This window comes from Glycine max, chromosome 6, assembly GCF_000004515.6.
Source record: "Glycine max cultivar Williams 82 chromosome 6, Glycine_max_v4.0, whole genome shotgun sequence".
NCBI lineage: Eukaryota > Viridiplantae > Streptophyta > Magnoliopsida > Fabales > Fabaceae > Glycine > Glycine max.
Window position 1 is genome coordinate 39,084,235 of NC_038242.2, and position 13,825 is coordinate 39,098,059.

General features: G+C 32.9%; 1 protein-coding gene across 4 annotated transcripts; it reads right to left on the reverse strand.

Moving 5' to 3' along the window:
- Positions 1-3,390: 3,390 nt before the first annotated feature.
- Positions 3,391-10,001, reverse strand: LOC100793963 (proton pump-interactor 1). 4 transcript variants are annotated; one of them, XM_006582105.4, is made up of 8 exons: positions 9,868-10,001; positions 6,992-7,386; positions 5,744-5,932; positions 5,465-5,644; positions 5,162-5,356; positions 4,783-4,881; positions 4,168-4,674; positions 3,391-3,948 (listed from the first exon to the last, which is right to left on the reverse strand). In XM_006582105.4, exons 2-8 carry the CDS (start codon positions 7,364-7,366, stop codon positions 3,628-3,630), a joined length of 1,866 nt encoding a protein of 621 aa, XP_006582168.1. In that variant the 5' UTR covers positions 7,367-7,386; positions 9,868-10,001; the 3' UTR covers positions 3,391-3,627. The 4 variants fall into 4 exon arrangements, with proteins under 4 accessions (XP_006582168.1, XP_006582167.1, XP_006582166.1 ...); XM_006582104.3 differs by having other exon boundaries at positions 9,705-9,988; XM_006582103.3 differs by having other exon boundaries at positions 9,829-9,970.
- Positions 10,002-13,825: the final 3,824 nt, after the last annotated feature.

The following is a 13,825-nucleotide window of genomic DNA, read 5'->3' on the forward strand; positions in this document are numbered from 1 at the left end:
ACACCATAAACATAAGTGGAAAGGGAGGTTCCCCCATTGCCATCACACTTTTGAATGCACAATCTCTAGTTGTGGGATAGCTAGACATCCAACTAGCATCTCTTGCAGACTTCTAGCATAGCCATCGCACAATTTTTAATGCTTAATTTGTTAAAGCATCAATGCCTTGATATAGATTCCTTTAAATACAAATCTAATAATAACGAACAAACTTGTGGATCTAGAGAGGCCTTCGAATGATGAACGTGTATTGCTAATAACTATTACTATGCATGCACAAACATTTTTTCGCGTCAATAACAAATAATTCAATCTCACATATTGAATGGAGATTGAAAAAATATGATGAGTCAAAGCATTAAGTACTGGCAGAGTAATATGAAAAAGCAAAAATGATGGTAGAAGTGCTTGGAGGTTTAGGCGAGAAAAAATGCTAGCAGACGTAACTGAATTTATATATGTTAAGACGACTTTGCATGTGTGACAAGTTACACAATAGATGGCCTATCTTGATAATTCTCCTTTTGTCATTGTTTTAACTCCAAAGTCACTGTGAAATATGAATATCAAAGTGATATACAAACATTTCACAGATGGACATTTAGTAAAGGCTTGTTTGGATAATTATTCTTAATTACTTATAGAAACAGAAGCAAAATCAATTAAAAAAAATCAATAACTTAAAGTTATGAACTTAATATAGAAATGTTTTCATCTAACTATTCCAAGAATTGAATCTATTTTTTTTAATTCATTTTACTTCTTGTTTATTTTCTTTGTTACATTTAGGTCCTCGGGGTAGGGTGATGGAATGCGATATGGAGATAACAAAAATTCAAAAATTGAAATCTTACCATATTTTTTTACAGCATCTCACATATTGAGCTATCCAACACATACATACAGTTAATGTAAACTTTTGGGTCCACATTGGAGAAAGGTAACTTGGATCCTACCACTTGGCAATTGATTGTTGCATCCGATTTTTTTTCACTTCTTACACCCTCAAATGTTTTAATATTATCATATTATCCTCCCTTTATCACGAAATGGCTTTTCTAGATTACCTATGCACTTCCATTTACCTATTTAAAAATATAAAAATCATATTCCAAAATAGCTATTATGAAAGTGTATTGGTATTCCATAAAATCATAGTTTAAAATAGCTATTCCATAATAGGGTTTGGTGAGGAAGGAAAACCATGATGGTGAAAGGCGTGAGATTGGCACTATCTTTTGTCTTTGGTGCAATCATCATCATGATGTTGTTTAATGTCTACCTACATTTTTGCTCCCAAAACTACAGGGAGGTGGCTATCATTGTCACTAGTGATGGCATAAACAACCAAGAAGCAATTGATAAATGTTCCACCTTTGTTTACTCAATGGTGAAGGAGCTTGAACCGAAGAAGAACATGGTAGTGGAGTGCGCAATGTGCTTGAGCGATTATGAAGAGTGCAACATGGTAAACAACATAAGACCAAAGTGCGACGTGGTAGACAACATGGTTGTGGACAAATTCACTACTGCGAGGTTTCTTGAATCTAAACAAAACACTCTTCAAACTTGTTCAAGCACATTAAGGACTCTACTATCGAGTTCTTCTCCATTTCAAGATCCCTGATCATCGAGTGAACCAAAGTGAATTATCTATCGATTGCTTCTTGGTTGTTTCTGCCATCACTAGGGATAGTGATAGCCACCTTAGTAGTAAACATCTTGGTAGTTTTGGGATCGAAGATGCAAGTAGACTTGAAACAACATCATGATGATGATTGCATCAAAGACAAAACATAGCATTGCACTCACCCCTTTCAACACCATGCTCTTCCTTCCTCACCAAACTCTATTCTTGAATAGCTATTCCAAATTATTATTTTCATATTTCACATGATTTTCATATTTCACAATAAGATGGAATAGGTTTTTTGAATTACCTATATACTTTTGAAATAACTATTTCAAAATGTCATATTCTAGAATAGATTTTAAAAAATGTATAGGTAATCCAAAATACATATACACTTCGAGAATGACCATTCCATAATAAAGGGAGGATAATATGAGAATGTTAAAATATTTGGAGAGCTAGAAGCAAAATATAGGATGTAAGAAACAAAGGACTTGAATCCTGCACCTTCCTATGTGTATCCTGCACCTCCTACTATTCAATAAAAATACCATAATACCCTTGATGAAATTTTGACCTCCCATCTCCTAACCCTAAAACCTTCCTTCTCCCTTCTCTCAACCTGCGATGGCATCCCTTTGACAACACACCCACATCAACAACACCCATTCCTCTCGGGACAACTCCTCCTTCCCCGGCCCCCTTATCCTCCTTCCTCTTTTCGTAAAGGTTCACCCTTCTCTTCTCTTTTCTTCCCCCTTCCCTTTTACAAAGATTGCTTATGAAAAGATCGTTCAAGCATTTTTACTCATCGAAAGACCATTCCGAAAAGTGTATTTTGTATATTCTAAAAAGGAATTTTGGAAATTATTATTGTGCTTACGAAAAACCCCCAATTCCAAGAAGAGTGGAGTTGAGTCGAAGAATAGTTTAGTTGGAGAAGAGAAGAACATAGAAGGGGAGGGTTTAGACTTGAGCTGACTGCGGAAGAAAGCAGAAGAAGAAGGAAATTAAAGGATCAAAAGAAGATTGAAGGGGTATGTTGGGGTTTTTCAAAAACTGGAAGGTGCAGGATGCAATAAGGGAGGTGCAGAACTCAATTGCCAACTATTTATTAGCCCACAATTTTCAGAAACTATAGTCCCCAAAGCCCATTTTCTATCTGTATATCCCCTTAATGCCCATTTAAATTTGAAAATATAAACATTTCAAACACCACTTTTTGAACAATTTTTTTCTTTTTTTTATAACTTTTCGAACAAATTTTAAAGTAAGGTTTTTTTATATAACATAATAGAATCAATTTCCCTTTATACTTATCCAATTCAAGATTATTTATTTAAATTCAAATCCAATCAACCCAAAACCCAATAATATATAAAAGCCATCTCAAATTTAACATATCTTAGTATTACATAAATAATTAAATTATAAAATTAAAGTAAAATAACATATTTTAGAACACTTTTAAAAAATATAATTATTAAAAATTATAAAATATCATGTTTTCAAAATTCATTGAATCGAATTTCTAAAACTCAAATTCATCAGATAAAATAAATAAACAACCATAGTAAAAAATGAACAGCTTTTTCTCCAATACCCAAAACTAATTTTAAACTTACTACATATACTAAGGAGACTCCGAGTTGGCAAGTAGCATTTCTAAAGTTACGAAGTGAAAGCATCCAAATGCATGTTGAACTTATTCCAACTAACCATCCACCAACCCCAATTTTCACCACGTTTCATAATCATTTACATAAAAATTTTGTCTATATTATCAAAACTAAAACATATAGAATATCTCAGCACAAAGTTTTCAAGTATATCACCGCGCCATTTCCCTGATGATTAGCTACCAAAAGACAAAAAGGAAAGAGAGAGAAAATGCCCCAATAGGACTGATATAGAAGACAATTACTTACTCTGCAGAACCTAGCCAAGCCACCCACAGAAAATTGGTTCACAGCTCCTTCAAGATCCAAGCTTTTTCAAGAAAGAATAATGTATGCAAACACCAACGCAGACAGGACAAGAAAAACACAAGATGCAATCCATATCCAGTCGTCGTAGTTAGACCTTTTCCTCTTCATAATAGCTTTTGGGATAGTGTCGGGGCCTTTCAGTGCTTTGGCTCGATTCCTGAACTTAACACTGCTCTCCTTTGGGACCTTCTCCTTCGCCGGAGCTGAGGCTTCCATGCTATCATCGGTCTTCTGTTCAGCAACCTCCACAGCTTCATTTGCTGGTTCCTCAGGACTTGGAACAGCTCCAGTGCCACCAGCCACCTTCTTCGCTTTCTTCTCACGTACCTAAAATAAATCATGAGCAAATTTCAATACCTAATTCTGTATTCGCATGACATGTTCACGAAAAACAATGAATTTAATTCAATCACAGATTTCCATATATTGCAAGCTTGTTAGCTTTTATATTAAGAAACTTATGATTACTTATTGGTTGACGGTGTAAAAATGTTTACACTAAATATGCATATGACAATTAAACTCAAAAACAATACAAACAATTACCTTGAGCTTCTTCTCAGCTTCCTTTTGTGCTCTGGTAGCTGCTTTGGCTGCAGCTTTCTCCGCTTGTTTTTTCTTCCTTTCCAAAGCCTGCTTCGCTTTCGCGATTTCCTCTTCTCTTTTCATCTCCTTCAGCTTTTCTGGATCAATCGGAGGCTCCTTATTCACCTTTGGCAATTCAAATTCATATTCATCAGTGTCTTCTAAAACCTTGTTCAGATTGGATTTCAAATCTTTTCCTTTCTTTTTGGTTTCTTTCTGAATCTTCTGCTCAGGCACAGTTTCTGGTGGAGATGATTTAGGCTCCTCCTCCTTTGGCTGTTTTACACTGCTTTTCGGCAATGTATCAGTTTCGGCAGGTTTCGGTTCTTCCAGCAGTGGCTTTTCATCTGGGTTCCTCATCCGTCCATCCCTACATAATTGTCGCATGTCCAGTGATGGCAAAAGTCTTTTCTCATAGTCATCCCTAAAGGATTTGTCACTGTTCCAGAGTGACATAGCTTTCTCAACCTGGAATCCACAAAAAGGATAGCAACCACAACCAAGCTTAATTAAGAAAACCAGCAAAGAGTGATCAGAAGGATAAAGTAAACTGCAAAACAAAGACTGTAGACAAACCTCAGTTTGTGCCAGTTCCTCAATCGCATTAATATCTTTCTTTGCAGCAAGCTCCCGTGCTTTGTTCAAAATTGTACGACTTTGGTAGAAGTAGGAGTTCTGAACAAATTAATATCAATTCAAGTTCAGAATTTATTCAGCATTGGAAAATCAGAAAACTATAAAAGACAGCAAATTTGAAAAACAAATGAATAAAACACTCAATAGCATGCCAATGATTCCCTTCTGAAGCAGCAGAAAAGAAGACTGAAGAGGAGCTTTAAATAGATCAACATAAATTTGGATCAGAAGAAGAGTATATAGCTTAGGATCACATGTTAAGAATAGGATTTATAAAAATAAAATGCGTGCATGTGTGTCACAAGAAAGGAAAACACACCCCCTGATCGCGTTGTTTTCTTTGCTGCTGAATGCTCTCATAAGCTTTTTCCCTCTTTTCAGTAACAGCTCCTAGTTCATCCTGTAAAGACTGAATATCCTTGTCTAAGGCTTTTACTGTATCTTCAAGTTGCTTGATTTTGGACCGGATTGCTTGCCTCTCCTTTTTGACTCCATCCAAATCACCACCTATAAGCTGCAATGGAATATAATTTGTCAAAGAATGTTTTACACAACACACAATTACAAATTCAGAACACTTAACAAAACCTTAGTAGCAAAAATAGAAACAAGCCTATCTTACCTTAACCTGATCTTGAATGGCTTCTTTCTGCCCCATAGAATCTTGTACTTTGGCTCTCATGGCAGCATTAGCAATAACCTTCTCCCTTGTCCCCTCTAGCTGTTTAATTTCTCGAAGGATTTGTTTTTCTTCAGCAAACGGAATGCTTTCATGTTGTATGCGGTAGTGCAAGCTATTAATCTGCATCCCTCAAAAGTGTATGAGAGTAGTGTTCAGATTAAAAAGATCATAGACTAAGTGATGAAGTCTGCATTAAAAAGAACTTGGACTCAGACATACAAGATTGTTAAGCTCCTCCTCAGATGAGCATAATCCAACACCCCGACCAGCATTATTTGCAGTACGCAGCTTGCCCAGTGCCTGCTGCAGAGGTTCAATCTCTTTAATTTTTTCATCAACAATGCTCTGAAATTGCCTATTGTCACCTTTTAGAGACTTAATCTGAGAAATACACCCTGCTCGTTCTGTCTGCATAAAGATCAAATATGCAATATTGCAATTGCATTACATGTCAGCAAAAATGGAGCCTATTGCGTCATGTCTTGTCAATCCATATTATAAAGTAGAACACTAGAATGACAGCTAATTGTTAAGTGATATGCCAATCTCCATCAGATAAATTTTCAGATAAAAGAAAGTCCATGTACTAAAAAATCATATTTCCCATTTGAACAAAAACAGCTTTCTGGTATTTAACAACAGCACAACAATTCAACTGGAACTGGAATATTGAGGGTCAAAAGTGAGTACATTAAAATAATAACACCAACAACAAACACTACGTCACAACAACAAGAACAAATATAATGCCCAATAACAAATTAGATAACAACTATAACAAATATAAAAATCAGATAACGTTGTATCCAATGCATTCAATTGAATTGGAATATCGAGAGACAAAAGTGAGCAAATTAAAACAATAATGACAGCAAACGCATCTCATCAACTTAAAAATTTAACTGAACTGGAATACTGAAGGGCCAAAGTGACCAAATTAAAACAATAATGACAACAACAAGCTAAACGACAACTTAACTGAACTGGAATCTTGAGAGAATAAAGAGAGCAAATTAAAACAATAACGACAACAACAAATTTGATGACACAGAGAAAAAATATAGCACTTGATAACTAATTAGATGACAGCTATAATAAATATAAAAATCAGATAAATTTGCATCCAAAGCATTCAATTGAACTGGAATATTGAGAGAATAAAGTGAGCAAATTAAAACAATAATGACAATAACAGACATGATGACAAAACAAAAAACTATAGCACTTGATAACTAATTAGATAACTATAATAATAAATATAAAAATCATAACTTGTATCCAGAGCCATTATGCTTAGGGGATCAAACATGCCAAACCTAACAAAGACATTGCTTGACAAAGTTGAAAATGACAATGAAGAGAACAGGATCATGTAATTCCCTCCTATGATTCTCTTCCCATTTTCAACTCCATCAAGAACAGCAAAAAATGTTAGCAAGCAATCATGGCCAAGTATTCCTAACTCACCCTTTTTGCCCTTAAAGCATCAGTGACCTGAATTCGTGCTTGATTTTCCTGGCTAATCTCTTTATCATACTTCTCAAGTTTTGCTTTAATGTTGGGATCATCATAAGGCCGGAACCTAACAAAATAAAAAGAATGTATCTGCCTTGGCGCAGGCCAATCGTCAACTGCATCTTTGGGGACATTGGCATCTGAAACAACATTTGCTTCTGGTTTAGCAGATTCATCTCCATGTGACCCAAATTTTGTTGGCTCAGCAACTCCTGTGTCTTGTTCCAATTTCCCATTTTCAGTTTTTTCTGAAATAGATTTGTCTTCTTTAGCACCATTCTCCACTGGCCCTTGAACCATCTCAAATCCCACAACCTCAACTGCCATAGCTCCAACTACAGGACAACCTAGCAAAACCAAGAAACCTTATTCCAAAACTCATAATAATAAAAAGGCTAAAATATGTTTTTCGTCCCTGCAAAATACTAAAGTTTGTTTGTAGTCCCTACAAAAAATTTTGTCCGTTTTTCGTCCTTGCAAAATTATATTGTGACTTTTTGGCCCAGAGTTAGGTCTGGACGAATCCAAACCTATGTGGCATATTTTTATTTTGAATTTTAAAATGCAATTTCTGGAGGTTAAAAACAGCCAAAAATTGCAGAAAAAACTTTAAAAAATCAAAACACAATTTATTGGGGTTAAAAACCACCACCAATTGTTGGAAATTTTTTTTAAATTACAGCCACCATGGGACCACCCTAGCACTACCACCTTCAAGTGCATTCTTTACACTTTTCAAGCAGAATATATCACTATCAGTCCCACAATAATAACACCAGTATCAAAATTTTGGCCACCCATAGCCATCTTCACCAACACCCAAGACAAAAATCCAAGAACAAGTTATCAAGAAAAATTCACCAAAATTGGTATCTAATGAAGCTGCAACATAAAATCTATAGACTCCATATCACTTCAACCATCATAAGAGCACATACACACCGTGAAACACAACAAAACAAACATTATCAACTCATTTCAGCACTTCACAATCCACACCAACCAAACAATATATCTAATGAAAATCGTATTTTATTGATCCAGAGATAAGAGGTACATGTGCCTCTATATAGGCATTGCAAGAATTCAAATTGTGAGGCTTTATCAGTAAAAGAAATTGTAACAGACCAGTAAAGCTAACAACATGATCTATCATTATCTACAATTAACAAACCACATACTAAATTCAAATTTAACCTATGCCTTATCCTGTTGTATTCAAATTTAAAAAAACCACAGCAACATGATATGCCTTATCCTTCCATTAAAATCAAACACAAAAAGGCAACAACTTTTCCCCCTTTTCAGAACAAAATTCATTGTCAACACCAAAACCCACTAAACATAAATAAATCAGACATTTTTTATATAAAAAAAAAACCCTGACAAACCCTTTTGACATAAATCAAGACAAGCATTGTCGGCCCCGACGAGTCTGTTCTTCACATTGTCGAAGGGAGCTGGATCGAGGAACACCGCGTGATCTAGTGGTGTCACCCCCATCGTCGACGATGAGATCGGGGCCACCGTGATGCATTGGAAGGCGGAGGGTCTCTTCTTCTGCGACCGTATGGGATAGGGTTTCGCTCGTTTGTGGGAACAATAACGGTTTTGGAATGGAATTGGGTTGTTGTTGAGAGAATTGATTTGGAAGGAACCAAATTCAGACCCAAACCCTCCTCGTCCCCACCACCCCTATCCCCCAACAACAACTCTTTCTCCTTCTGGTTCGTCACTCCCAAACCCCCCTTTTGAAGGAATCCAGAAGCGGCGTGGTGTGGTCTCCAACAGCCATGCTCCGTTGCGGTGGGGTGATCGACGGCGATAGCTGGTGAAGACGGCGACGGAGAGAGGACGACGAGGGCATGGTGCTGGTTCAGGGAAAGGGTATCGGCGGAGAAAGAAAGAATAGAGAGAGGGGTTTAAGTCGTGGATTGAAAAGGGAGAAAGGGGGTAGGTTTTAACACGTGTCATACTCTAATTGGCTAACGGATCAGCTTAAAAAGTAACACAATTTAATTTTAGCATGACGAAAAATGGAAATTTTTTTTGCAGAAACTAAAACGAATTTTGGATATTTTTTAAGGAGAATAATTATAAATGCTTCACGTGAATATACGGAATATTTATGACTATTTTAATCGTTAATTGAACAGTTTGAACCGCAAGCCTGAATAGCAGATACTGATACACAAATGCCAACACATGAATCCAAAAGTAAAGGAGAAAGAAGGATTGTAAACCATGAATATCAATTTTGACAAAAAAACGCCTTCAATTACGCGTTATTACGCGTTATTAAATAAAAAATAACGCATTAAAGTCATGCTTATTAATTAATTAACAAAGAACCCTCATTTGGTCAAATAAACTTATACATGAATTTGGTCAACTAGATCACAGTCATACACAATTTCAACCATGCATGTCAAATGGACAAAGGCATCTATCAACTATCATCCATGGACTACATCATCTCAACATCAAATATCAAAACGCAAAAACAAACAAAACAACCCCTCCCAAAAAAGACAAGATTTTTAGGCAAAGATCGAACCTTTTTCAATGATCAAACAATGCATGCAAACCCAAATTCAAGAAAAATGACACAAGTACAATAGGGTGCAAAAAAAATCAAAAAATTAAAAAGGCATGATCAGAGTACCTTGAATGGCCACACCCACGATTGAAACACCCAAACAGTCAGAAAATTTGAACAGGGAAGAAGCTTCAAAGAATGAGAAATGCACAAGAAATGGTAACAAATGGAGAAGAAGAGAGAAGAATACCAGTCTGGAGGAGGGAGATAAGCACAAAAGGATTATTACCCGGATGAGAGAGATTGCAAAAAAGAAGACCCCTTTGATAGAGGGACTCCAAAATTCAATTCCAAAATTTGGAAAAGCACAGAAACTAAGACGGAAAGAGAGAACTGAGAGCAGAGCTCTTCCCCTGTCTCACAGTGGGTAGGGTAGGGTTAATATAAACCAGAGCTAGAGAGAGGGAGTGGAGAGAGAAAAGTGGACACGTGTCTCTTTTGATGTAAACAAAGATGACTTCATCTTGTTTTTATTCTATTTATAAAAATTTAATTACTATGCATATCATTAAATTTGAATTTAATTTTTTTATGAGTAACAACCGATGTCAGAATTCACAACAGCTTATATTCTGTTGAACCCGCTGATTTAGATGATTTTATCAATTTGAAATTATAAATTTCAATTTATTTTAGGCTTAATTGAAAAATAATCTTTCTATTTTTTTTCCAATATGCTAAAATTAAATGTTGACCGTTTAAAAAAATATTAACAATCACTTGTTATAGTCTAATTAATAATATGTTCAACTATCAATTACATAATAACATGTGTCTGTTAACATTTTTTTATGTCTAATTCTAATAATGAGGATTCAAATTATCCATTTGAAAAAAAAACTCTAAGAATGAATTAAAATATAGAAAGACTGATCTAAGAGTTGGAATAATTAGGGAGATTATTTTTTCAATTAAACCTTTATTTTAAAGGTAAGACATAGTTTTTATATTATTATTCATTATTAATGGCAATATGGTAAACTCATTTGCTTTTATAATATTTTTTTTAAACAAAAATTCTAATTTATCGATAGCTTAAAAATATTGACATTAAGAATATATAATAATTAAAAATATTATATTTTCCATAAATTAAAAATTATGAGAAAATAACTTATTAAAATTTTAACGTTATTAACCACAATTCATGAATTTATAATAAATTTATCAATTTTTATAGTAATTATCTTAAAAATTATATTAAGTGACTTTTAATTAGGTGATGGTGTAAAAAAATTTAAGTTAATAGTGCATATTTTTTATACTCAAAATAATTATTATAAAAATTAATAAATTTTTAAATAAAATGAGTATATTCTAATTAATTTTTTATTTGTTTGTTTTTTGAGCAGTGAATTTTGCTATCATGATTTCTCTTGACGGTGAAAAGCCAGATATTCTCTTGATGGTAACAGTTTGAGAAATTCTCTTTTATTAAGATTTTTGTTTGGAGGAATATAATGGTGAATGAAATGGAAAAAGAGAGAAAATCAATTATGGTAATTAGTGTATATATTTATGTAAACTCTTTCTTGTGTTCATTATGTACTGTGGGTCATATAAAATGATACAAATTGTAATAAAGGAATACAAAAATTGTTGGTATAAGTCTTTAATTAAAATTTGGGATTCGATCCAGGTATAGTCATGAAACCAAAATTATAAATACTAATATTTTATTATTCAAGCGAGAGAGTTTTGTATAGCATTTTTCCACTTTTTTACCTGTAAATCTCGCCCAAACTTTGAAATAAATCAGGTAACTTTTCAAGTATTCATGCAAATAATTAAATAATATTTATTTGTTTATTTTTCAATTTCATAGTATTAATAACCAGTATTCAATTTATTTAAAACTATACGCCCTTTGATTGCCTTAATATTTGTTTATTTTTTATCTCTTATCTTCTCTTATTATTAGAGCAGAGCAAAGAAGTTTTGCATAGAATTACTCCCCTTTTATCCATGCAAATAAAGAATATTTATTTTTTTTATTTCAATTCCATAGTATTAATGGCTATCTTGAAAATATTTTTAATAATGAACTATGTAGGAAATCCAAACATCATGTGGAAAGGGGATATGTTTCTTATGTAACTGCTATTGTGGAATAATCTCTTTCGGTCGCTAAAAATAACTTGTTAAATTCAACACCCTCTGTTTATATGTTTTTGTTAATTTCGGTTACTGAAAATTCTCAAAAATTGTGTTTTTTATTTTAAAAAATTCAAAAATATTGTTATTATATTTAGGAATGATTTTCAAGTTTGATTAAAATCATCAGTAATTAGAAATAACAGTCATGCATTATGCGGATAAATCGACTAGTTTACTATAAAATGAACTAATCCCATAGAAGAACTAATTGAGTGTCAAATAAAAAAAAGTATTAAAGGAATGATCAAAATATATTTAGAAAAGAAGAATTAATAAATTTTTAGCATTTGACAATATTAATATGATTAATGGAGTGTCCTGATCTTAATAGAACAATAATTAATGAGTAATATCTAGATCAAGGCGATATATAAGTTGTCTGCAACTTAACCTAAATTGTTTTCAACGAAGGTATTTCAAAGTACACTTTGAAATACATAGTCTGACAAATTTATTTATTTTTTAAAAAAAAAAGAATATGACTACTGTTTCATTTGTTTGTCATATATAAGTAGATATATGGAAGAAAAGAAAAAAAATAGGATTTTTGGTGTGCTAGTTTTTTTTTCACAGTAAAATTGGTTTAGTAGCAAATGATTGAGATAATTTATATAGAATTATATGTTCAAATTTTAATAATTTTATTGTATAAAAAATAAAGAAAAGAAAAGACACAAATATTTAGTTTGGATAACATTCTTCAAAAGTAATTATAAAAATAATAAAACAGATAATAAATTACACTGACACAATGACATTTTTTAAGGTTTTGTGAGATTTATAATATATATATATATATATATATATATATATATATATATATATATATTAACATTTACAACAATCTTTCTTATAGGATAACATAATGTAATATTTTTAAACAATTAATAGTGTTAGTGTAGCAGTAAAAAGAAAAAGGAGAATTTTGTGCAATCTCACAAAACTTCATGGCTGTCAATAATTTATTCTAAAATATATAAAATAAATCAAGCTTATTTCACAAGTTTAAAATGCAACTATTTTTTTGAAGTTTTTTCATTTATTTTCTTTAAAAGCTTATGCATATAATTAAAAAAATATATATCTTATCTTTTCATTTCTTCTCCTATACATGCTTCTTGAGAAATTTATCTAAATTAGCCAAAACATCATAAAGAAAGTGAGGGTAATCACTTTTACTTGTTCTTTTTATTTTGTTATTCACTAAAGAGTATGGGATACTTAAGGCATTTACGGGTGTTGCCAACACTTTTTATTCATAAGTAAGAGAAGGTAATTGCTACTCAATTTAATTAAGATCAACTTTGTCGTGATTATATGCATGTCAAGTGTTCGCAAAAGTTACTAGCTTGATTCTCTAGTTTTTACATGACGACAATCCTGATCATATTCAAGCTTCATGAGTGACATTTGTGGTTGATAATGTGAAAGAATGTCAAGAATAACGATATCTCTTATTAAATGTGGAGTATATTAAAATTCAAAGTAAGTTATTTCTTCTAGAAAGTTATGCTCATGCATTTGTGAGTTATTTGCCAACGTCATTTATTTATTAGTAGATGGTAATTGCTACTCAATCTAATTAAGACCAACTTTGTCGTGACTATGCATGTTAGGTTTTTCCAAGAGTTACTAGCTTGATTCTCTACTTTCTATATGATGACATTCCTAATCATATTCAAGCTTCATGAGTGACATTCGTGGTTGATGATGTGAGAGAATGTTGAGAATAAGGATATCTCTTATTAAACGAGGAATAGGTTAAAATCAAAATAAGTTATTTCTTCTAGAAAGTTATGCTTACGCATTTGTGAGTTATTTGCCAACACCTTTTATTTATAGGTAGAAGGTAATTGCTACTCAATCTAATTAAGACCAACTTTGTCGTGACTATGCATGTTAGGTTTTTCCAAGAGTTACTAGCATGATTCTCTACTTTCTATATGATGACATTCCTAATCATATTCAAGCTTCATGAGTGACATTCGTGGTTGATGATGTAAGAGAATGTTGAGAATAAGGATATCTCT

Coding starts and splice junctions, on each gene's coding strand:
- LOC100793963 (XM_003527195.5), bottom strand. CDS start 8,542: ATGGGGGTGACACCACTAGATCACGCGGTGTTCCTCGATCCAGCTCCC. Junction 5,357..5,464: donor CCATTCAAGATCAGGTTAAG/GTAAGATAGGCT, acceptor ATTCCATTGCAG/CTTATAGGTGGTGATTTGGA. Junction 4,675..4,782: donor AGGAACTGGCACAAACTGAG/GTTTGTCTACAG, acceptor TGTGGATTCCAG/GTTGAGAAAGCTATGTCACT.